The sequence below is a fragment of the Puma concolor genome, chromosome E1, assembly GCF_028749965.1.
Source record: "Puma concolor isolate L17-30 chromosome E1, mPumCon1.1.hap2, whole genome shotgun sequence".
NCBI lineage: Eukaryota > Metazoa > Chordata > Mammalia > Carnivora > Felidae > Puma > Puma concolor.
In genome coordinates this window covers 2306881-2331975 of record NC_141680.1, presented here as the reverse complement: position 1 = coordinate 2331975, position 25095 = coordinate 2306881, and the positions used below count along the sequence as shown (strand labels likewise).

Sequence of the window (25095 nt, the reverse complement as noted above, 5' to 3'; positions counted from 1 at the left end):
GGGCGCCTCCAGGCTCTCCCGGATCTCCGGCGGAGCGGGAGGCGTGTGAGGCCGAGACGGCCCCCCAGGAACCCCTCATGATCTATGTAGCTGGGGCGCGGATTATTGTCGGAGCAACGCCTCCGCTTTCTTGGTCACCCCCCGGCCCAGGCTGGAATGGGAGGACCCAGCGCGCCACGTGACCGAATACTGCGCGTCACGTGACGAGGAAGCAGCGCAGCGGCGCCCGGGGAAGGAGTAGCTCTGGCGGAGCTTCTAGTAACCGAGGCGTCGGGCCCTGAGGCGCGCAGGATTGGAGCTACTCGAATTTTCCCCCTCAGATACGCTAGTTGCGGGTGGTGTCCCGTGATGGGGGGCATGGTAAGTGACACATAGGGATTTACACCGAGAAAGACCGCCTCTATCTCCTTTTTTCTCATCCCTGCCTTTAAAAATAGATACTCTGACACGATGAAAGGAGATAGGAGCCCCTTCCCGAGGCCAAGCGTGCAGTCGTGGCCAGGAGGCTTCAGAATTGAAGGCTCTTAGCATCGGGAATCCTTAAGTCACGTTTTGTTACCAAACGCAGAATACTGAATGGTTCAGGATGCCCAAACCCAGGAGAAATGCGGGGCGTTAGGAAAAGTCTCGGGAAAACAGACTCCGTGAACATGCTGTGTGTGTAGGGGGAGTGGTCTTGCCAAATGTATTTGGAGAAAGGAGTAAGTACACCAAAGTGACGCCACTTTGCTTCCCTGCTGCGTGCGAACCACGGAAAGTGATCATAGGCCCCTTGAATAAGGTGTAGGGCACAAGACTTTAACAATGGGAATCGATCACCCACTCCGAGGAGAAAGCTTGTCTACTTCACTGGCGAGGGGCAGGTTTGTGAGAATTGTTTAGGGAGCTAGGGTGTTTGGAGAACACCGTTTTCTACTGATCCCGTTGTACCCATTCTAGTGAGGGCAGTGATCCACCGCATAATCGAGAGGGGACTATTTTGATCCCGAGACCCCAAGGTCTCTTAGCATCGGGAATCCTTAAGTCACGTTTTGTTACCAAACGCGAAGAAACACTGTGTCCGTGATTAGAACAACTTTGTGGTACTTTTTCCCCCGTTTATTTAATGCATATCATTCTGAAACAGGTTGTGAGAAAGAACTTGAATCCTGGGAAACACAGACCCTGGGATACCAAAGGAGCTGGGAAAGTGGCCTTGGGACATGAATTTCATGCCTCCCGTGCTTGAGACTGGCAGAGGTGGGGGGGGGGGGGAGCCATCAAGGCACGCGGGTGTTTATTTTGCCCAGGAGCATCATTGTTACTCAAGGGCTTTTGGGGTAGGTGTGCAAATAGGGGGAACAGGGTGGAGGGGACGTTGCCAAAAAACAGAGGCAGGAAGATTTAAGTTGGCCACTCCGCAGGAAGTCTAGCTCCCGGGAAAGGAGAATTAGTTGAGGTAGTTGATTTATCCAAGAAACCTCCGAGAGGTTCTGTGGAACCGTTTTTGCAGAGTAGGGGCAGTGCCTCAGGCTAGCGCAGAGCACCCCAGGCAGGTCCCCCCACTGCGGGTTAAATCGAGCCCACAGTCTGTGCGGGTCCATCCAGCAAAACACCAGGTTTTCTTGCATTTCTAAATGGTTGACTAAGCCAAAAGAAGAAGACCGTCTTGTGACACTTTGAAGTTCATATTTCACGGCTCATAAGTACAGTTTTACAGGAGCACAGTGACACCTCATTCCAGTGACATATCGTCTGTGGCTGCTTTTGTGCCGTTTCGGGACCGTTAAGTGGTTGTGACAGAGACCGCGTGGCCTGCAAAGCCTGAGACATTTATTGCTGGCCCTTTACAGAAAAGGTTTGCAGCCCCCCCGGACTGGTGGGACTGGTGGGATACTGACGTGGGGGCTTTAGTTGGGGGGAGAGAGTAGAGCTTTAGCAGCAGAGACTGGACTCCTGGAAATTCCAGATGAAGCATCGGCACTAGCGCGGATCTGAAGGCCTCCAGGCGGGGGCGCCCTAGAGCTCAGATGGTAACACTGTTCTCTATGCGGCTGGGCCTCAGGTAGTCGTAGGGCAGGTCCACTTGTGCATTCCGGGCTGTGATCTCTCTTTCTAAGTTTTCCAGATCTGTTTGGAATTGGCTTAATACAGCCTTGGCCTTGGGGCTTGAGAAATACTTTTCTTTGTGGTGCCCCAGAGGTACCTGGGAAAGAACAAAGCGTCGGTCAGTTTCTAGTCCAAAGGCAGAAGCATGCAGACCCTCACTCTCATGTCTCCCTTCTGACTTTTCCCAGAGTCCTGTCTCACCATGTCTGGCTGGCGGCGACCCAGGTGCCACGTGATGGTCATTTGAAGACAGGCCTGTCGGATGTCAGGTAGTGAGCCCATCACTGTGGCCATTTTCACGTCTTCCTTGGTCGTGGGTGGGGGCATCCGCATGGTGCACGGGGCGTTAGGGACCCAGGCGTACCAGTCCAGCTGGGGGAAGAAACTGCAAGCCTAGGGTCCTGGTACTTCTGCTTGGAACCCCCGTCTTTCCCTTGGGAATCCCAAGGTCCGACACTTGCCTTCGGGGACCCGGGCTGCCGGCTGTCATACCTGGCCCTGGTTGATGGCCCCGTGCTGGGCAGTGCAAGTGAAGATGCACATCGTAAGGAAATGACAGAGCTGACTCTGGGACTGGAAGGAGGCAGGGAAACCTGGGCAGAGAGGAAGGGGGTTTGGAGGCTACGGCCGGAGAGGAGAAACCTGAAGGCTGACGTCTTGGGATGTCTGCACCACTTGGGGTTGGACTGCACAGGTCCGCTTATGTGTGGGCTATTTACCGTACGGTATTACAAATGTATGCTCCTTACGGTTTTCTTGACGTTTTCTTTTCCCTAGCTCGCTTTATCGTCAGAATACAGCACATGATAACATAGAACACACAAAATACATGCTAATTAACTGTTTATGTTACTGGTAAAGCTTCCGGTCAACGATAGGCTCTTGGTAGTGAAGTTTTGGGGGGAGTCAGAACGTAGATGCAGATTTGCAACTGCTGGGTGTGTGGGGGAGGGTCGGTGCCCTCACCCCTGCGTTATTTAAGGGTCACCTGTGTTTTGGCATTGATGGGTATTTGTTCCTTTATTCAAATATATTTGCATTAGATGTGAGTTTCAATTCAGGTTCAAGCAATAATATTTGGGTGCCTTAGACCAATGACTTAATCTCTCTGAACCCCGGTTTCTTCACCTGTAAAGTGTGGGTGCCACCTGCCTTATAAAAGAGATAATGCATTGAAGTCACCTAATACGTTATAAATTCTCAATAAATAATAATTATTATTATTACGGAAGGGTTGGGGGTGAACAGCTCTGACTGATAGAATATCTTCTGCCTCAAAAAGGGGTTAAGAATTTAGGGATGTTTCCTCCTACTCTGGGACAAGGGCATTATAAGTGTCTGAGTTACAAGGTGAGGATTACGAGAAGTCCCGTGTTCGTGGTGTCATGGCCAAGAGAGGGTTTCCACAAGGGTTGTCTCGGGCCACTGGTTTTACAGTGGAGGTGGGGACTCAGAGACCCAATTATCCTGTTAAGAGGAACATATATAATCACTCCCCTTCTGTAGATTAAAAAAAAAAAAATCAAAGACCAGAGAGATTAACCTGCTGGGCAGGATCCCGTCTTTGGGAAAAGGCTGACCTTGAACTCCGGGTCCTGACTGCTTTTCTCAAGCTGTTTTTAATTTTAGCACATTTCCTCTAGAAAGGCTATCGGGAAAATTAGGCAAAGAGCACCATGAGAACCGGGGTGGGGTGGGGGGGGAGAGGGGAAAAGAGAGAATGAGAGGCAGTCGGGGGAGATTAAAGCTGCCATATGAGTGTTTATTTTTATCTTCCAGATGTAGATGGTGGTTGGGAGGAGATGGCCAGGGAGAGGAAGAAGGGTTTTCTGGGACTGAGGTGTACCAGGGAAAGTTTGCCCCGGAAGGGGGAGTGTAGGCATTGGTTTATCGCCCACTGTACCCCCAGGGCCTGGCCAGAGCGGCTCCCCGGACGCAGGATGCCCGAAGGATGATTTCAAGCGGTCCCTGCTGGCCCGTGTGTGCTGGAGAGGGAGGATGGACCCGCCAAAAGCTGAGAAAAGCTGTGTCTTCCCCAGAGGTTAAAGCGCAGGTGGGGGTGCCAACGGCGGAGGCTAGATCTCGGCCGAGGGGAAGGGAGGCCAGATTGGCCTCGGAACCGGGACCCCGAGGGGCAGTGCGTGGAGTTCAGGTCTGTGCCAAGGCGCGGACGGTGCTGAGTGTGCCCCAGACGTGACCGTGCACCGTGGGCGTGTGCAGTACGCCCAGAGCGTGTGCACAGAAGCAGGAGGAGAAGGCGGGGAAGCTGAGTGCCGGACCCCGGGCCTCGGTGGAAAACTCACCCCGTTTGTATCGCATGTAGGAAAATAACCACGAGGAGAGCACGGGAGCCCCAGCGGGACCCGGGCACGTCCCACCCTGGCTGTGGTCCTGGTCTTATCGGGCCCCCGTGCTGTGGCGGATTAGGGGCATCTGTGACTTGGGCTAGGGGATGGCAGTAAAGATTGATGGCCAGGGTCTCTGCGGAGGACAGTCCCTGGGTATCTGGAATTATCCTCAGTTCGGAACGGGATTCCGAAGCTTCATGCGGGGCTGGAGAGGGGGGTGTGGTGAGGGGTTGGGGCCTGAACCCAGAGGGGCAGGACCGAGATGGGGCTCCTGTCTCTGGGGAGGGTCCTACCTCGGTCCTGGGCCTGGCACAGCCCCACCTCGGTGATCTCCCGGCACCAGGCCTGCAGCTCAGGGTCCCCTCTCACGACGTCGTCCCTGTGGTAGAAAAGGCGGACGATGCCCTGCACGTACCTGCCCAGAGGAGAAGGGGCTGAGCTCCTTGAGGGGAGAAGGCGCCAGCCTCTGACCTCTACTCCCTTCCTGCGGCCTCTGCCCAGCTGACGCTCACTGTTTGTGGGGACAGGTCTTACCGGCGTTGTCTTGGGGGAACGTTCCCTAGCTCTTTCCAAACGCTAGTTTAGAAAGGAAGGAAACGTGTGCCATTAGTTTTAAGAGTTCTGGACTCGTGGGGCACCTGGGTGCTCAGTCGGTTGAGCATCCGACTTCGGCTCGGGTCATGATCTCACGGTTCATGGGTTCGAGCCCCGCGTCGGGCTGTGTGCTGACAGCTCCGTGCCCGGAGCCTCCTTCAGATTCTGTGTCTCCCTCTCTCTCTGCCCCTCCCCCTCTCCCGCTCTTGCTCTATCTCTGTCTCTCAAAAATACAAATAAACGTTAAAACAAATAAATATATAAACAAACAGGGGGAAAAAAAAAAAGAATTCTGGACCCACGGCTGAAAAAGGCATTCTTCTGACAGAATCCCTGACTCCTTCATACCCCGTGCTTTACCTGCCCACCCTTCCTGCACGTCCGCTGCCTCCTGACTCTTCCTGTCTCCCCAGGACTGAGCTCCTGCGCCTCCTGTCTGGACCTTCCAAAGTCGGACGCTTAACCGACTGAGCCCCCCAGGCGCCCCTGGACCTTCTAGGTTTCATGTGGGAGTTTTGTCCCATGCTGACCTCAGGTCAGAGCCCCGCCGGCCCCCTTCCCGAAGCCCCTGCATTTCCCAGCCGCCACTCTGACCCACCGGGCAATGATCTCCCAGAGCCGTAGGGCATCGTGGGCGTAGAGGGCACTTGGGATTCCCAGCAGGCCCCGCGCAGCCAGGTCGTCAGGAGGACAGAGGGAGCTGTAGGTCAGCTGGGCCATGGCCCGACGGAGCAAGTGCACGTGGCCCCCTCCGCCAGTGCTCACCGCCTGCGACAAGAGAGAAGAGAGGCCTTGAGGGAAAGGGGCTCGGTGTGCAGGGGCTCGGAGGTGGGGTTCCACATTTAAAGACACGAGCTTAGAGGGACAGGCGCGTGGGTTTAGGGCCGGGACGCTCCCACCGTCTGGGATCCTGAAAGTGGCGGGAGGTCACGGAATGCTGGGTGATGAGCCCCACCCTGTGGCCCGTCACCTCCTTACCTTATCAAATATTCCTCCTTCCGAGATGAGCTGGGATCTGGCCCGGGTGTTGATTTCCAAGGTATAGCGGATGTGCGGGATCAGGAGCTGGGGTGGAGGGGGTTGGGGTGGGGGTTAGGGAGGCCACGCCGGGGTCTCTCCTCCTGGGGTGTGGCGCCAGGCCTGATGGCCCTCTCCCCCCTGGACGCTTTCCTCCCTGGTGCTGCTGGGACAGGCCTGTCTGTGCGTCCCTGAGCACTCGCTCTCGTGCCCTCTGCTGCCCCGGGAGTCAGGCTGGGGCTGCGGCTGTTACCACTGCTCTTCATTACTCCCGCCTTGAGTGTATGTGTCCTTTTTATTTTCCTATTGTGCACATACTCCTAGCTTAAATTAGCCTCTCTGCTCGTTTGCAGAGCCATGCCCCCATCTGGCGCTGCAGTCCAGGGGAGGCGCCTTTCGGTGGGGGGGGGGTTCTGTGAGTCATGGGAGGGGCCATACTGAGCCGCCTGCTTACACTGGTGGGGGGGGAGGGGCGTCGTCACACCTGCCCCAGCCCCAGGTTGGCGGTTAGGCCCCTCTAATCTTAATAACTTTAAGAAACTGCTTTTTATTAGGCATGAAAAAGGCCGTCTGACCCCCACACGCGTTTCTTTGATCTCAGACTGTTTTGTGTTACTTCCGCCCAGGTCACGTGCAGGTTTCCTGAAGTGTGGGGTTCATCTGCACTGTAGATGCTGCACGCAGGGAATGACCCCGCTGATCCCCGAGTGTCCTAGAAAGCCCCAAGTCCACAGGGGGAGAGGAGATCCCCGAGGGCCAACAACCCTCGTAACAGCCACAATAATCACAAGGGCGAATGTGCTTTGTGACTTTCAGCCTGTGGCACGCTGTGGCGTTACGTCCGCATATCCCCTCACAAACCCACAGCGGAGCTCCCGTCATCCCCGCTTGGAGTCAAGGACCCTGAGCGCGCATCTGGGAGGTGCCAAGGTCAGGATTCCAGTCTGTCCCCGCATCCAGATCCAGAGGCCGCAGGAGGAACCTTTGTGACGTTAGCAGCTTCACTCTCCCGTGGGGCTGACGTGCCTCGGGGCAGCGTAGTGATGAGCGGGGCGAGGCGGGGACAGGGCTGCGCTAGTGACGTGGGGTCGCGAGCGTGAACAGAAGCCTAACCCACTCCAGAAGAGCGGAAGACAGCGACGCGGGGGCATCACGAGACTGGCAAGATCTGAGACTCGATTGCGCACGCTGGTGTCCCTCTTGTCTGTGTTGTCCCGGACTCGCGGGGGCCGCGGCTGTGCCCGGCCAGGCTTGGGGGAGGGGTGGAAGCCCCCAGCTGAAACCCCACGGTGGGGACTCACGTGCCAACCTGCCGACACTTCGGTGCCCCGTATTTAAAACTGGACACCCCGTCTTTGCTTCCAGACCGGCTCTTCTCCTGACCTTGCCGTTGCTGACAACCAGCCTCATTCCGAAGCTGGTATCAGCTTTGTCCCTCCCCACCATGTCCCTGTACCTAAAGTGCCATCAAGATGTTGAGAACATTTTTAAGCAAGCACGAGGCTTACTTTGCTGCCTTCTGCCTAACCATGGATCCTGAACTCGCTGTTTTATAAAATTTCACCACCTTCTAGGGCGTTCCCCCCACCCTGTGGGCTCCCAGGTGTCGTGGGAGCGTGGACCTCCAGCCTGTCTCCAGTCTCCCACCCGGGATCACTGCAGCCGTTGTCCCCTCCCTCCACGAAGTCTCTGACTTCTTTTCGCTTTTCATTCACGCCCCCACCTTGCCAGCGCGTGTCTCTGTGTGCCGGTCCTGGGCAGGTACCGGTAGCCTGCTGGGGCATTCTCCTGGCCTTTTGATCTGTTCTGACTCAGCACGCTCTTCGGTTGCAGCAGAACATTCCCCGTGAGTTCCGTGGTGCTCATAGGCTGTCTCTGGTGACGTCAAATTCCAGGCCCAGTTACTGTTCTCCCGGGTGGCTCTCTGGGGCGTCACTTGCCTTCCTGGCCAAACAGTGACTCTCCAAAGGCAGGGACAAGGCTGCTGTCTTACTAACAACATTCCAGCTGTACTCCAGGCTCATCGCTACATCGTCAGCTCCCTGAGAATTTCAGAGCGTTCCCGAAGAAACGTTAAGTGACTTGATGTCATTAACACACGGGTTTCGGACTGTACGGTCTTGCTCCTCGTCTCCCCGCTTTCGTTCACAAACTGATGTAAACGTTTTTGTGTTCCTGCGGCGCCACTTGGCATTGGGCTGTCTCCTCTCTCTGGGGTTGTGAACTGGGGCACGGAGGGGAGAGGACATACCTTGAAGACGGGGTGCAGCCCTGGGAGGCACCTCATGGTGGCCACGGCGATGACCTCGGCCACCAGGTGAGTGTTGAGCAGATGATACTGGAGCTGGTGCAGTTGGAAATCGGAATTGCGGACCCAGATTTTTGCCAGGAGCCAGGCGAGCGGGGGATCCGAGGGCAGGAACAGCGGGGGCGCGGGGCAGCTGGGGCTGGGGGGCTGGATCTGCAAGAAGGAAATCAGACAGTTACTGAACTTCCACCTGCTGTGTGGCATTCTGCTCGGCTCCGGGGGCGGCCACGGCCAAGTACGGAAGGTGTTGCTCCCTGCAGGTTAGGGTCTAGGAGGAAGACCAAGGCCCCCTCCTACTGTGCCTCCCACCTGCACTGCGCACCGGTGCCCAGATGGTGGGGCGAATGCAGGAGCGTCAGAAGCAGGGGGCCCAGCAAGCCTGGGCCCGAGCAAGGGTGGGCAATGGGAAGGAGAAGCTGGGTGTGTGAGACGGTGGGCAGGACTCGGTGACGGACCGGACCGTCGAGAACCACGGGAGAAAGGGACTCGCGAGACAATGGGTGTTGAGTCAGGGGCCCTAGAGAGAGGAGAGGTCTCTCAGAGTGTGGCCCCCAAACCAGCAGCAGCTTTGGAACTTGTTAGAAATGCAGATTCCCAGTTCCTACCCCCAGACCTACTGGACCCGAAAGTCTGGTGGGGGGACCCGGCCACCTGTGTTTGAACAGGCCCTCCCGTGACTGTGATGCCCACAAAAGTTTGAGAACCACCGGGTACAGGATGAGAATCCAGAAGGCCAGTATGGCTCTCGAACAGAACGGGAACTTCCAGTTGGGTGAGCCAGCAAGCCAAGAGTGACAGGCGGACCGGCCGCTCTGAGTGAGGTGGGGGTGAGGGACAAAGAAGCTGGGAGCAGAGGTCGGGCGGACAGAGCCATGTGGGGAGGGGGTGCCCAGGGCGCCTCACCTGGATGACCACGGGCAGCAGCTTCCCCTCGGGTCGCATCTGGAGCATGACGAGGGGGGCGGCCAGGTACTGCTTCTCTCCTCGGATCACGTTGGCCGGGATTCCGTCCAGCAGGCTGAAGTCAGCCTCAAACAGGGAACCGCTCTGCGGGGAGGAGGAGGGACACGCCCAAGGTTACGGTTGACGGTGCACCCCTGGGGGCCCAGGCAGAGGCCAGGCGACGGCCTTGATCTAGCTTCTTGCCATCATCCTGTGTCGGCACCAGAGCCCCGCTGGCAGGCCCGGAGCGTCTGGTCCCACCCCATCAGGTTCGCTGAGCCAAGAAACGGAGCGTCACATGCGGTTAGCGGATCTGGGCTCAGAGCCGGGCCCGCGTCCGGCCCGGTCTGTGTTACGGGTACCGGAAGCTGTCCTTTTGCCAGGCTGGCCGGTCCCCTTCGCCGTCACCCCTCGGTGCTCTGCTCCCTGTGTTTGGTCCCCACCAGCTCGGCAAACGCTCTTTCGCTTCCCGTCCAAATGTCTCCTTTTCGTCTGAGCGCCGCACAGAGGGCCCCTGGCCACGGCCGCCGCCCAATCCAGCCGGCACGTGCGCACACCCGCACGGCCCTTCCAGACCCTGCTCTCCTCCAGGCGGCCTCCCCAGGTCTCGCCCACTGGCGGTGCCTTCTTCACCTTCGTCCCTGCCCACGGTGCCGGTGTCGGGAGTATGACGTCAGCCAGGGAACATCATCGTCCCTGCTAACGTCTCCGGCCCCGCCGGGGCCCTGGGAATTAGTCCGGTTTCCCCTCCGTGCCGGGAGCTCCTCGCGGCACCCATCTCCATGCTTTGTCATCCTTAGGCTCTCTGCACGGGGCTCCGCAGCCCAGCACAGTGGGCGACCAGGCCTCCCTTCCCCTGACCCATCTTTGGTCCCTCGCCTTCACCGCTTCCCCCGCCCACACGGCCAAGGAGACCGAGTACCTGGAGTTCTCTCTCCAGCTGGGCCCCCAGCGCCTCGGTCCCCGAGGGCAGCACCAGCCGGGAGGGCAGGGAGGCGGAGCGTCTCAGCACCATGGGGTTGGCGCCGTTGAGGAACTGGTAGCCGAAAATTTCATCGTCCCGCCAGCAGTGGTGAACCCTCTCTGTGGGGCCAGGGGGAGTGGAGGAGGGGGTATTTGTCACCTCCCGGATGTCCCTCCCCTCCAGGCCCTACCCAGGCGGTTCAGGCACGTGACCACCCTGTCTGTGGCCCCTGCCTCGTCACTCTGGAGGCCTCTGTGACCGGGTCGGCCGACAGGGTCTGAGGAGTCAAGGGGACTATGGGGTGTGAAGGGCGGGTCACCCAGCGGGGCCATCGGGGACGTATCGAGACCTGAAAGAACCACTGACCAGCCAGGTCGCTCTTCTGGCCCCAGAAGATCTGGTCAAAATCCTCCAGGCGGCTCCAGGAGCTCAGGAGGGTGTAAACGCGCTTGAGGACCGTCTCCAGAGCCCTAGGACGGGTGTGGGGACGTGAGCCCAGCCCCTCGCACGCTCCCGCCGTTGTCCGGTCTCCCCGCCCTGCTCCGCCCTGAGCCCCAGGCTTCCTCACCCTGCCTTCAGTGCCCACTCGAAGTCCAGCCTCTTTTCCTCATGGAACCTCGAGTTTGGAGGCAGATCGTCCTGGCGTTCTGCCGCTATCGTTCGGGGTAACCCTTCTTTCCAGGTGGCCCAGCTGGGAGACAGGAGGGGACTTCAGGGAGGGTGTCTCCGTCAGCGAGAGGGGCGGGGCCCGGGGAGGGGGGACAGGGCTCACCAGTACAGTCTTCGTCTCTCCTTCAGCTCTTTCTCCCGATGCTTCTGGAACACGTCCAAGGCATTGTCTCCTGCCAGGCGCGCTGGGGAGACACGAAGGTGATTGGCCACACGGTTTTGCGTGGTCCTGGGCTCTCCCCTGCTTGTCTTCGTCTTAGCCCCGGTGGTCAGGGCCCGAGGGCCCCGTTCTGCTTTGTCGCTTCTGTCTCTCCCTGTGCCTCATGTGATCAGTCGCCCAGACGAGCGCTTCCCAGACCTGCCGACCTTGCACTCCCCGGGGGCCCTCACCTCTGTGCTCAGCCCTTGCCCTGAGACACAAACGTCATGGTTGTCCCCCATGTTTGTGAGCCTGTCTTTCCCTCCCTGACCCTATTTCATCAATACCGGGGGTTGGATTCATCACCTTAATTAAGCTGGTAAAATCTGAATCACTCGTGTGACCGCACCTCTTTCTCCCACGTATCAGCTTGGCTCAGTTTCACACGTCTGCACCCTCACCTGTCACACCTGCGGCTGTCTTCAGAAGCCATCGAGGAGCTGCTGGGTTGACCTTCTTTCCCTCACTTCACCTTTCTCAGCCTCAGAGGCACAGTCTGTCTGTGTTGACGGGTTCCAGCTCTTCTCTGTGCCCGCACTCACCTGTGTCGGAGCCCCCTCTCAGGCGCCCGTCCTTACCGTCCTTGTCCGTGTTGGTCTCAGGACTCGTCTGGAACAGTGACCAATCCGAACTGCCTCCTCCTCCGGCCCGCTGTCGGGGTGCGCCCTGTCCCTCCCAGGGGTCTGCCTGCTTTCTCGGCCTGGTTCGTGGTCTTCCCCGAGCGGTCCCCTGCTGCGCATGCTGTCCTGACTGTCGCTGCCCTCACTTGTCCAGCCACACAGAGACCTGCCTTCCACTCTTTTCCATCAGTGCTGCAGCCCCCAGGCCCCTTCCCCTCATTGGAAGAGGGCTCTCCAGATCCTTCTTCCCCTCCAGTCGCCTTACTCTGTGTGTCACTTGGGGACTGAGAACTTTTCCCTGATCCTTGCCTTCTCCCTACCTCATCTGCCGAGCACCCACTGTTTTCAAGCCCCTCCTGGGGACCCCCGAGGTCCCCAGTGTCCATACCGCTTCCCCGCCCCCCACCCCTCACCGGTGCCCTCCGGCAGGCTCAGTACGTCCTGGCCTTGCAGCCAGCGGTAGCAGGGGAAGAAGGTGGCCTCCTCGCAGGCTCCGGGGCCGCGCACGGTGATGCAGTCGCAGAACCAAGCGTCGTCCACCAGCGAGTGGTGTTTGCGCAGCTTCACGAACTGCAGGGGCCCCAGGTCCTTGGGGACGTCGCGCTCGAACTCCTCCTCCTGCGGGGGCCACAGTCCGCGACACTTAGGAGCAGGGGCCCGGGAGAGGCCGTCTTCATGGGGGTCAGGGGCGCCTTTGCGCAGCCCCCGCTGCCCAAGGCCTCCAGAGACGGCAGCCCTTGTTCCCCTCTCCGGACACCTGCGCGGCGCGGGCCCGGGAGGACGAGTGCGCGGGGCACGGCCCGCGGGGTCAGCGATCAGTGACTGAACGTCGTCGCCCACATGGGCCCAGCCCTGAGCTGTCACCGCGCCCGCCCTCGGAGCAGCCTCTGGCGGGACCTCCGATCCCGCATTGACACCGGCTCTGGGGTCACTTGGGGAAGCCCAGTGCGGAGGCTGCGAGGACCGGAGGGAGAAGGGACTTGAGCCCGGCCCGGGCTCCGGCTCCTGTCTCCGCCGGCGCGACCTCGCCGTCGCTCGCCGCCCGCGTCCCCGCCGCCCTCCCGCCGCGAGCCCAGGCCCGGCCAAGGTCGGGGTCCCCGCTCGGGGCGTCTGACCTGGCCCCGCGCCGGCCGCAGCCGCAGCTCCAGCCGCGCCTCCCCGCGCGCCCCGACCAGCCACAGCTGCACGCGGTTGTGCGACCCGGAGAAGAGCCAGGCGCCGGTGGCCACGCCGATGCGGTAGCGGCCCATGGCGGTCCCGCCGCAGCTCGGGCTCCGGGGCCTGCGCGTCGGGATCGCCCGGGGCCGCCGGCGGCTGTCGGGGCGCCTCCGGGCCGGTCGCGGGCCTTTAAAGAGGGGCCTGCGTCCCCGCCCCTTCGCAACTCTCGGGCGCTCCCCAGTCCCCGCCCCAGGCGAGCCCGAACCTGTGCGCGGAGGAGACGGCTGGTGGGGGGGGAGGGGGGGGCTCGGCTGGGGCGGGGCTGCGGGAAGATAAAGGGGGCCCGGTGGGCGGGGCCGAGAGGCTGGAGGCGCCCGCCGCAACCGGCCAGCGGGGGGAGGGGGAGGGGGCTGGGGGCTGCAAGGATGAGGCTCCAGGCCTTCGGGAAAGTGGGGAGGAAGAGGGGATGAGGGGGTCTCGGCCTCCCTGGGCTGGCACCTGGGGAAGGCTGGCTGGGGGGGGCCGCGCTGGCCTCCGGTAGAAGGACCCCGGCGGGCCCGCGGCGCCTGGTTTCTACCGCGTTGGAGCCCGGCCCTGCGAGAAATGACCAGGAGTTAGTTACCTAGAACCTGGAAAAGTGACAGGTCAAAGGCTGGCCCCCCTCCTTCCCGGGGCCGTTTTCACACGTCCTGGCTGCAGGACCCGGGGACACCAGAAACAGAGGCCTCACCGAGGCAGGGCGGCGCAAACTCCTGGCGTCCACCCTTCGGAGTGCGTGCAGATGTTAGGGACGCAGGTGTTCGGGTGCAGCGTGGAGTTGGGCGGGAACCCGGCATATGCGGGCAGTTCCCGTGACCTTGGTCCTTTCCGGGTGAACGGAGTCCCTTAGCCTTCAGTATGTAACAGGTTAATTTTTGTCTTCACGTCACTGACCCTGATGCCTTCTTCCCTTAACCAGAATTGTTCTCTTCTCAAACCTTATATGTAAGTGGCTTTTGTTAGGCATTAAGTTCCACTTTTGTCCTCTTCCCTGCTGTCCTTATCTTTCCTCCTCCCCCCAGCAATTTCCTGAGTGGCTCTCCTGGCTCTCGGGGCAGGAAACTAGGGAACAGCGGTGGGGCCGGTGCTGCTTAGGGACTCTGTAGACCCCAGGACTGGGGCTTTGTCATCCAGGAATCTGAAGACGCCTCCCGCAGCTCCCTGTCTAGACCTGGCTCCGGGTCACTTATAAGCGTTTGGCCCCCAGGGTGTATGTCTGGTGGCCTGGGCCAGAGCAAAGTAAGTCTGCTTTCTTGCGCCTGACCCTCAAAAATGATTTGGTCTGTTGGTTATTGGGGGTAAGAGGGCTTCTAGACCCGCAGAACAGCCTCCAAACTGCACGGAAGTGTCTGATCTGCACTGGGCGTCGTCCTCCCTCGTATTTTCGAGACTCCTCTCCACCTGTGTCCTCTGTGCTCAGCACCATGCGTCTGCCATTCGCAGGCTCCCGGTTCCTCCAGTTTGGGGGACCGCCCCGCTCTGTAATACCCAAATAAAATGGCTCGCGTTCCCAGCCTGTGTAGTGGCTGGCTCTGAGCTTTTCCACACACACCCCCTTCAAAGGTCGCTTTTGCCTATAAAAGAATTTGTCTCATACCTACTTCCCAAGTCAGTCCACACTTGAACCTGCTTCTCTGCCCCTTTGTGACACCCCTTCTGCCCTGTCTGGTGCATTGCAAGGTCACGTGGCAGAGGGGGAAGTAAATATTTAAGAATAGGCCCAAGTAGGGCATGTGTTACATGAGTTTATACGTTTAAAACACTTAGACGATGCCAATGTGTTTCATCTGCTACCATTCTGTTATTTATAGACTGGAAACAATTCCCAGTTGAATGTTGTCCGCATCACTCCTGGACGTTCCTCTGCCCTTCCCTGCCCTGTTTTCCGTGTCCCTCCAAAGACCCCAGTTTCCCATGAGGGGTCTTACTCCTCTAGGCCCTTCCTCCCACTTCCTTTCTTTTTCCTTTTTTAAGCATGTGGGTTATGTTGGGGAAATATAGTTAAAAACCCAAATTCCCAACCCAGGAGAACCCCTCCACAAAGATTGCAGAGAAAGAAACAGTTTTATTATTTAAAAAAGTCTTTTTGTTAAATGTTTATTTATTTCTGAGAGAGACAGAGCATGAGCAGGGGAGGGGCAGAGAGAGAGAGAGAGAGACAGAATCCAAAGCAGGCTCCAGGCTCCAGGCTGTCGGCACAGAGCCCGATGCAGGGCTTGAACTCACCGACCGCGAGATCATGACCCGAGCCGATGTCGGACGCTCAACCGACTGAGCCACCCAGGCGCCCCGAACATTTATTTATTTTTGAAAGAGATAGAGCACCAGTGGGGGGAGAGGCAGAGAGGAGGAGACAGAGAATCCAAAGCAGGCCCCAGGCTCGGAGCCATCAGCACAGACCCCGACGCAGGGCTCGAACTCACTGACCGCGAGATCATGACCTGAGCCGAAGTCGGACGCTCAACCGACTGAGCCCCCCAGGCGCCCCCAAACAGTTTTGTTATTGACTACGCTTTAAACCAGAACGTGACACGTCTCACAGGCAATCTGCTAAGAGACTCACGGACAGAAGGAAATGGTCCCTTTCATACAGCCACACACACACAAGTATGATCTCAAGTTAAGAGTAACCGATCCTCAAGTAAAAGGCTTGGCGGCACCCTTTGTCACGCCCCATTCATCCCAAGTCCACCTGGTAACTGATGGCGGTCTGTGTTACTGCCAGGCCTCGTGAGGAAAGCAGACTTCTTGTATCTTGATGACGGCAGCTGGTTCCGCAAGTTGGAGCACGGAGCGCCCCCCCAGTCGGGCTTCCAGCCTCCCACGGAAGCCAGAAGAGAGGGGCTCCATCTCCTTTGATGTTGGCATTTCAAAGGGGTGGATCCTGGGTCCTTGGGAAAGACATTCCTGGATCTAAAGCTGACCGGAGGCTTGTTTAGCTTCTAAAAGGATTTCCATGCATTTTACGGAGATGGAGAAGGAACTTAAAACGAAAGGTTTTCTGACAGAGATGCTCTCAGACCAGGGAACAGTGGAGAAGCCTCTTGTCTTCAACAGGGAGAACTAAGCCTCTTCATTTTTTTTTTTTTTTTTTTTTTTTTTTTTGTCCTTACGATGATCATTTTGTTCTTAGGCCTGTTGCGGGATTGAGTTTGCCTGGCCCTCTGCGGTAGGGAGGCCCTCACCTGCCACACGGGCCCACCGAAGCCGAGCTCCCCCCTCTTCCAGACCCCCAGGCCCTGTTCTCCGGGCCCAGCAGCCGACTCCCACATTGCCACCACCTCCCTTCACAGGGCACTTGAACTCCTTGATCAAAGCCCTCTCACTCTCCCCGGGGGCCTGTGGGGGAGGGGGATGGCCCTTACGTGTTCGAGCTGGAAAGGCTCGTTAAAGTGTTTTTCTAGGGGTGCCCGGGTGGCTCTGTCGGTTAAGGTTAAGCGTCCGTCTGACATCGGCTCAGGTCATGATCTCACGGTTCGTGAGTTCGAGGCCCAAGTCCGGCTCTGCACTGACAGTGGGCAGCCTGCTTGGGATTCCCTCTCTCCCTCTCTCTCTACCCCTACCCCCCCAAAATAAATAAACTTTTAAAAAGTGAATTTAAAAGAATACAGTGTTTTTCTTTTTTTAACGTTTTTATTTTATTTTTTATTTTTGGGACAGAGAGAGACAGAGCATGAACGGGGGAGGGGCAGAGAGAGAGGGAGACACAGAATCGGAAACAGGCTCCAGCCTCCGAGCCATCAGCCCAGAGTCTGACGCGGGGCTCGAACTCACGGACCGTGAGATCGTGACCTGGCTGAAGTCGGACGCTTAACCGACTGCGCCACCCAGGCGCCCCGTGAATACAGTGTTTTTCTAAACATAAACGTAAGAATAATTTCATCCCCTCCTATCTCCCGTGCCAATGTGGTTCCGGCCAGTCTAGAGGATGACCCCCTTGCCCCGGCGCTATGAGTGTTTGGGGCCCACTTTGGGCACGGGGCTGTATGAATTTGTCACTGTTCCTCGAGGACAACTTGGACGTACAAACATGGCATTATAAACTATGTCACTTTAAACCGTCTAAACACGGGACCTGACTTCAGGGTAGAAATGTTGTCATCTGTTTTTCCGATTGGTCACTTGAAGGCTTGCTCGGCCTGCCTGCAGGGGCCCAGCACTTCCCTCTGAGCGCTGTCACTCGATTCTGTCCTTGTTCAGTGGGGTGACCAGGGAAACACCGTCTCGCACGGTCTAAGGGTCAGTCTCTCAGGATACGGGGATCCCTGCCTCGACCACGACATACCCTTGGGCTTCCAAGCTCTTAGTTCACACAGGCTCGGGCGGGGTCCCCACGTGTGACTCTGGTGTGAGGGGGCTGTACCAGGGCCGTGTCCAACTTTAGACTATTTTCTTTTTTCAAAGCACTTCTGTAATTTAAAAAAAAAGTTTTAAGTTTATTTATTTATTTTGAGGGGGAGGGGCAGACGTAGAGGGAGAGAGAGAACCCTAAGAAGGCTCTGAGCTGTCAGCACAGAGCCCGACACGGGGCTCGATCCCACGAACCATGAGATCATGACCTGAGCCGAAATCAAGAGTCGGGCGCTTCACCAACTGAGCCACCCAGGCGCCCCCAGCTTTAGGCTCTTAAACCATCAGGCCTTGGTGTTGAGCCCGGTCGTATGAACAGCCACTTTCCTCACAGGGGGTTCCCTCTCAGGACCCCCAGTGTTCCTTCCTGTTGATGGATCTCTATTAGAACCTTCTCAGTCTTTCACAGAGGGCTTGATTAATATTGAACAATGTAAACAAGAATTCAAATCCCAGTCTCTTTCCTTCCAGGTAATGTCTTGGGCCCTTTAGGCAAATCTCCCTCCTTCCTCCTCATCCGCCGGTCTGCACACCACGGGAGTATTGGGGTGTGGCAGAGCCTTGATGGGGCCTCCAAAGGGTGCCGGAGAGGGGACGCTCAAAGCTCAGAGAAGAGTCCTAGAAGGTTTGCTCCCGGGGAGCTGCGTCCATTCAGAGAGAAAAAGCTGCAGGTTATTTTGCCTCCTCTCTTGCCTCCGCTTCCCGCGCCCCCGTCTCTGGCAGGCGTGCCCAAGCTGAGCCCAAAGAGTCTGTGCGAATTTCTGTGCGCTCAGAGCGCTCTTAAGTCACGATGCCCTTCAAGGAGCGGTTGGTTTTGGTCGTTGAAAAAACTCTTTGCCAAACTATGTACTTCTCCCCACAGCTTGCTTTTCTCCCTTAAGAGACGTTGCTCGCGGAAACTTCTGGGGCTCACTGGTGATTCACCCGACGCGTTCCTTCGAACAGCTGTGTGGTGCTCCACTGTCACGGGCGTACGGCTGTTTCCGGTTTGGGGGCACACGACCGACGCTACGAAGGGTGGGTTTGTGCTTACGTCTTTATGCCCTCGGTGGTTCTGTTTCTGTGGATCGGAGTCCAAGAGAAAGGTGCAAAGAATAAAAGACCACAAGACAAGAATAAGATAAAACAAACAGGATGAAAACAACAAAGCCGAGCGTCTACTTGCCTGGCGGTGGAATACACCAGGGGACACACCGGCTGAATCGTCCACGGACGGGGATAATCAGGAATTTTTAAGGGCCGGGAAGGGGGCGTTCGTAACGTGTACGTGAATTCACAGTTGAAAGCTTGTCCCTGGAGAGGCTATTCCTGGCCATCAAAAATCTTCAGCTGGAGAGCAACAGTTTATTTCTGCCGTCTGCGGGGCAAGTGCTGGCCGGAGCCCTTTCCCGTGGGGACCCGGGGCTCTTTGTGATCTTGTGGGGAGCCGGTGCCTCAGACAGGTGGAGGCAGGGTGTAGGTCAGAGCGCAGTGCGCCAGGAAGAAGGCCGCGAAGACGACAGAGGGTGTCGTAGCTGGAGATGGGGGCTCCGGGGACGCAGTGGGAGGGAGGTGCTGAGGTGCAGGAAAATGGGATATGGGTGATGAGGGCAGACCCCGAGGGGGCAGGTGAAGTCCAGGAAGCATATGGAACACCCGGCCGTAGATCCCGCGCACCGACAGCGGGCAGGGCAGCGTCTCAGATACCCCAGCGGTTTGTGGCCCTCCAGAGGGCCACACACAGGTCCACAGATACATTAAAGCGCTAAGATTTCAACCAGGAGGGGCAGAAAGCAATTAAGAAACCAGTGTCTTAAAGGTTTCGTAAGGGGGTGATAGGAACGCGTGGCTCAGGGGTGTGATTTCCTTAGCAGTGCTCCCTGCTTGGCTGCTAGGCACCCACACGAAAATAGAAGGTTGGAATCCTCCGGAACGTTAATGGCTGGAACGGGAATCCCGAGGCCGTGTCAGAGGCTGATATGGCCCCCCCGTCGTTCTTATCTCCCCAGCGTCGCTGGCGGAGCAGGCGCGGACACCGGGCGTGTCGTCAGCTTGCGTGTCAAGCAGACAGGGTGTCAGGAGGGGCCTCCCGTATCTACCCCCGTGAGGCTGGCGTCTCGGGACTGCCCGGATGACTCATGCCACAGCGGGCTCTTCTCAGCATTTCTGGAAGGAGGCTGGGAGGTGCACTCTGGGCCCTCTCCCCAGCCCCCACTGCCGCCCGCTGTTTCTTGGAGAGCCAGCCTCGGATCCCTGGCCTATCTTGGCAGGACTGCACGGGAAGGCCACCCCTGCGGCCCCTGGCGCCTCCCACCCCATCCTGGAGAGGACACCCCAGGGGCCACACAAACTCCACACCTTCTCTGGGAGCCCTGCCTACGACCCTTCACCATCCCAGCCGTTGACCTTCCTCTTCGGCCCGGTGTTAGGACATTTCTTACTCACCCCGACTTCCAAATGGCTTCTGCGTCTTGCCTGATGGTCTCTGTTCCGCCCTGTGCTGACTGTCGGGTGGTCCGTGAGACAGACTCGTACTGAAGGTTTGAAAGGGTGACAGCCAGGGCAGGGGCTAGGGGGAGGGAAGTGAGGCACTCACCTTGGGCATGACAATACAGGGGGTCCCCCAAAACTCAGTAATCGAGACAGAAAATATTTTGGGCGCCTGGGTAGCTCAGTCGATCAAGCGTCCCTCTCTTGATCTCGGCTCAGGTCATGATCTCATGGTTTGTGGGTTCGAGCCCCACATTGGGCTGTGCAGTGACAGAGTGGAGCCTGCTTGGGATTCTCTCTGCCCCTCCCCCACTTGTGCGTGCACACTCTCTCTCTCTCTCTCTGTCTCAAAATAAGTAAATAAGCATGTTTTTTAAAAAGATGGAAAATATCTTGATGCAGTATTTTAAAAAAATCAAAATGAATGCAAAGAAAAATCTAGGACGAACGAGATACCAAAATGTAAAATAAATCCAGGATCAGTTGTAAGACTTAACGTTAGCCATCTGTATTCTTAACATTTTTTTTTTAATTTTTTTTTCAACGTTTATTTATTTTTGGGACAGAGAGAGACAGAGCATGAACGGGGGAGGGACAGAGAGAGAGGGAGACACAGAATCGGAAACAGGCTCCAGGCTCTGAGCCATCAGCCCAGAGCCTGACGCGGGGCTCGAACTCACGGACCGCGAGATCGTGACCTGGCTGAAGTCAGACACCCAACCGACTGCGCCACCCAGGCGCCCCAACATTTTTTGCAATCACTCCTTCCACCAGAGATTTATTCTGGCCGACCTGACCCTCGGGACCCCCAGACCCAACCCACAGGGGCCTTGCTGTAGAAAGTTCTTACTTTCTCTTTTTTCTGTTTATTCGCAGACCCTCTCACCTCCTCTCTCCACCTCCACCCTCCCCTCAGCAATGACATACTTGAGGAAAGGCCGTATTTTCCTTATTGTGTAAACAGCTTATTTGTCCCAAGTATCGTCTCTTCAACCTCTGCTCCGCCTCCTGGCTTTTCTGAAACCAAGATGGCTCTTCCAAGGTGTTTTGTGAATAATAGACCATCTGCTACTTTAGCCACAAGAATAAGTGATTTCCCAAGATTGAATTCTCAAGCATGTTGCCTTTCCCACAAATGTCTGTAAATTGAGGGAAACAAAGATTGACTCTCTTAAGATTCATAAGAGAGGTGGCCAAACCATCCCCAGAGAACAGTTGGCTACAATCAAGGTGTGTGTGTGTGTGTGTGTGTGTGTGTGTGTGTGTGTGTGTTTGATGAAAGTAAGAAAAAGCAAGATGGATATACACAATTAACCCTACAAGACTCTGACAAGTAGATATTATTACCCCTGTTTTATAAACGAGCGCTTAAGGCTCAAAGAGGGGAAGGGCTGTCCCGAAGGTCACACCTGTCACAAGCAGGTGATCAGTGTTGCAACAGTCTCCGTTGCCTTAACTGGGGCTGCCCTTAGGGCGTGCAGGGTCTCACGCAAATAACTCTTTGCGGGCCTCCTGCCTGTATAAATGGCTTGATTGATGTGGAGAAAGGGAACCCTCCTGCACTGTCTACGGCAGTGCAAACTGGTGCAGCCACTGTGAAAAACGGTATGGAGGTTCCTCAAAAAGTTAACGATAGAACTGCCCTACGGCCCAGCAATTGCAGTACGAGGTATTTGCCTGTGGGATACAAAGGTGCTGAGTTGAGGGGTTATATGTGCTCTGATGTCTATAGCAGCATTATCAACAATAGCCAAATTATGGAAAGAGCCCAAATGTCCATGGACTGACGAATGGATAGAGAAGATGTACACACGCACACACGCTTGCGCGCGCGCGCGCACACACACACACACAGGAATATTACTCAGCCATAAAAAATGAACCTTGCCATTTGCAGCACATGGATGGATCTAGAGTGTATCATGTTCAGCAAAATGAGTCAGTCAGAGAAAGACAAATACCAAATGATTTCACTCATTTGTGGAATTTAGAAAACAAAACAGATGCACACAGGGGAAAAATAGAGAGTCAAATCATAAAACAGACTCTTGACTATAGAGAACAAACGGAGGGTTGCTGGAGGGGTGGGGGTGGGGGGATGGGCTAAATGGGGGATGGGCATTAAGGAGGGCACTTGGGGTGAGCACTGGGTGTTGTATGTAAGTGACGAATCACTAAATTCTACTCCTGAAACTAATACCACACCATGTGTTAACTAGCATTTAAATGGAAACTCAAAAAAAATTTTAAAAATGCATTATGAGGGGCGCCTGGGTGGCGCAGTCGGTTGGCGTCCGACTTCGGCCAGGTCACGATCTTGCGGTCCGTGAGTTCGAGCCCCGCGTCGGGCTCTGGGCTGATGGCTCAGAGCCTGGAGCCTGTTTCCGATTCTGTGTCTCCCTCTCTCTCTGCCCTTCCCCCGTTCATGCTCTGTCTCTCTCTGTCCCAAAAATAAATAAACGTTGAAAAAAAAAAAAATTAAAAAAAAAAAATTAAAAAAAAAAATGCATTATGGAATTCATGGGTGCATGGTGATTTATCAGTGGATATACGGAGTACTGGTTAGTGAGGAAGTACTTGTGTATTTATTTATCGTGCGTCTACTGCACAAGGAGTGTGGCATGAACATTTGCTCCAGTGGCTTTCTGAGAAGGAGTGCTTAAGAGGTACATCTTTTCTGAGATCTTGCATATTTGAAAATGTCTTTATTCAACTCACATTTGCTTGGTAATTGGCCTAGGCCTAGAATCCTGGATGGGGAAATTAACCGCCCTCAGAATTTTGAAACTATTTTTGTGAGTGTAAGGATAGACTAATTTCCATAACAAAGAAATCTCCAAATACAGTGACTTAAACATCCAACGAATAGTCCACATATCACTTCTTTTTCTCTACTCTGTTTGAGGTTTCCTCAACTTCATCTCTGCTTTTTTTCTATTAAGTTAAAAATATTTCTGCCAGGGCACCTGGGTGGCTCAGTCGGGTGAGCCCCCAACTTCGACTCAGGTCATGATCTCACGGTTCGTTGAGTTCGAGCCCCAAGTTGGGCTCACTGCTCTCAGTGCAGAGCCCGCTTCGGATCCTCTGTCCACCCCCCCGCCCCTCCCCCACTTGTGCACGCACAGGCACTCTCTCTCTCAAAAATAAATAAAACATTTAAAAATAAATAAACACCTCATTTAAAAAACCACTTCTGCTATTGAAACTTTTCTGTCTTGTTCTTTGTTACTTTCAAAAAACAGTTGGCTCCACCAAAAACAATAAGATAGTTAGGAATAATCCTAGCCAAAGAGGTGAAAGACCTATCTATACTCTGCAAACTCTAAACACTGATGAAAGAAATTGAAGGTGACACCAAGAAATGGGAAGACATCCCGCGCTCATGGATTGGAAGAATAAATAGTGTTGAAATGACTATATTACCCAAAGCAGTCTATACATTTAATGCAATCCCTATCAAAATACCAACAGAATTTTTCACGGAACTAGAACAAACAATCCTAAAATTTGTATGGAACCACAGAAGACCCCGAGTAGCCCAAGCAACCTTGAAAAAGCAAAGCAAAGCTCGAGGCATCATAATTTTAGACTTTAAGATATATTACAAAGCTGTAGTAATCAAAACAGTATGGTGCTGGCATAAAAATAGACACACAGATCAATGGAACAGAATAAAAAGCCCAGAAATGAACCCACGGCTATGTGGCCAATTAGTCTTTGACAAAGCAGGAAAGAATATCCAATGGGAAAAAGACCGTCTCTTCAACAAACAATGTTGGGAAAATTGGATAGCAACACGCAGAAGAATGAAACTGGACCCCTTCCTTACACCACACACAAAAATAAGTTAAAAATGGATTAAAAACCTAAATGTGAGACCTGAAACCATAAAAATCCTAGAGGAGAACATAGGCAGTAACTTCGTTGATATTGGCTGTAGCAACTTCTTTCTAGGCATGTCTCCCGAGGCAAGGGACACAAAAGCAAAAATAAACTATTGGTACTGCATCAAAATAAAAGGCTGCATGGCAAAGGAAACGACAAAACTAACAGGCAACCAATGGAATGGGAGAAGATATTCGCAAGTGACATATCTGATAAAGAAATCGATAAAGAACTTATAAAACAACACCAAAAGGTGGATAATCCAATTAAAAGATGGGCAGAAGACATGAATAGGCATTTTCCCAAAGACATGTAGATGGCCAACAGACACATGAAAAGATGCCCATCATCACTCATCGTCAAGGAAATGCAAATCAAAACTATGATGAAATATCACCTCACATCTGTCAGAGTGGCTAATATCAACAACACAAGAAACAACAGGTGTTGGCAAGGGTGTGGAGAAAGGGGAACCCTTCTGCACTGTTGGTGGGAATGCAAACTGGTGCAGCCACTCTGGAAAACAGTATGGAGGTTCCACAAAGAGTTAAAAATAGAACTACCTTAGGATTCAGTAATTGCACTACTAGGTATTTACCCAAAGAATACAGAGATACTAATTCCAAGGGATACATGCACGCTGATGTTTACAGCAGCACTATCTACAATTGTCAAACTATGGAAACAGCTCAAATGTTCATCAACTGATAAATGGGTAAAGATGTGGTGTGTGTATGTGTGTGTGTATATATGCACATACAAGCACGTGCATGCACACACACATATGCATACACACACACACACACACACACACACACACACACGAATGTTATTCAGCCAAAAAAAAAGAGTGAAATCTTGCAACAACATGGATGGAGCTGGAGAGTATTATGCTAAGTGAAAGAAGTCAGAGAGAGACAAATACCGTGATTTCACTTAGATGTGGAATTTAAGAAATAAAGCAAATGAGCAAGGGGAAAAAAAGAGAGAGAAACCAAGAAACAGGCTCTTAACTATACAGAACAAACTGATGGTTACCAGAAAGGAGGTGGGTGGGGGGATGGGTGAAGTAGGTGATGGGGATTAAGGAGTGAGCTTGTCGTGATGAGCACCAGGTATTGTATGGAAGTTTGCACCTGGAACTAATATTACACTGTATGTTAACTAACTGGAATTTAAATAAAAACTTAAAAAAAACCCCACCTTGCTCTTGTTTCAAGGATGCTAAATCTCTAATATTTCTGAACATGATAATTATGGTTGAAAAAATTTCTACTCCTGCACTATTCCTGGGTTTTTTTTTGAGTCCCTTTCTCTTTTTAAATGTCTGGTGATCCTTGGCCTTCTCTTCATATTTAAGACTGAGGCACTAAAAAAGGATTGTGCCTGTTAGTGGGGCTTTCAAAGGAATGAGCAGAGACCTGGCCATTGGTGTGGGACCTCCA

General features: G+C 54.9%; 1 protein-coding gene and 2 long non-coding RNA genes across 7 annotated transcripts; 2 read left to right on the top strand and 1 right to left on the bottom strand.

The window, feature by feature from the left end:
* The first annotated feature begins 18 nt into the window (after nt 1–18).
* Nucleotides 19–2836, top strand: LOC147573981 (uncharacterized). The gene is made up of 2 exons (XR_015243804.1): nt 19–360; nt 2277–2836. It is a non-coding gene; the product is annotated as an uncharacterized LOC147573981 (long non-coding RNA).
* LOC112856976 (polyunsaturated fatty acid lipoxygenase ALOX12) lies at nt 1796–13072 on the bottom strand. Of its 5 annotated transcripts, none has more exons than XM_086685750.1 (14): nt 12865–13070; nt 12163–12367; nt 11034–11115; nt 10830–10952; nt 10628–10731; nt 10220–10380; nt 9259–9402; nt 8299–8508; nt 6009–6095; nt 5629–5798; nt 4730–4851; nt 2581–2681; nt 2290–2460; nt 1796–2185 (listed from the first exon to the last, which is right to left on the bottom strand). In XM_086685750.1, exons 1-14 carry the CDS (start codon nt 12997–12999, stop codon nt 2006–2008), a joined length of 1995 nt encoding a protein of 664 aa, XP_086541876.1. In that variant the 5' UTR covers nt 13000–13070; the 3' UTR covers nt 1796–2005. The 5 variants fall into 5 exon arrangements, with proteins under 5 accessions (XP_086541876.1, XP_086541877.1, XP_086541880.1 ...); XM_086685751.1 differs by having other exon boundaries at nt 4730–4815; XM_086685754.1 differs by lacking the exon at nt 1796–2185 and having other exon boundaries at nt 2326–2460; nt 2550–2681.
* Nucleotides 13073–16793: 3721 nt separating this feature from the next.
* On the top strand, nt 16794–24852 carry LOC112857124 (uncharacterized). The gene is made up of 2 exons (XR_003223298.2): nt 16794–19815; nt 20642–24852. It is a non-coding gene; the product is annotated as an uncharacterized LOC112857124 (long non-coding RNA).
* Nucleotides 24853–25095: the final 243 nt, after the last annotated feature.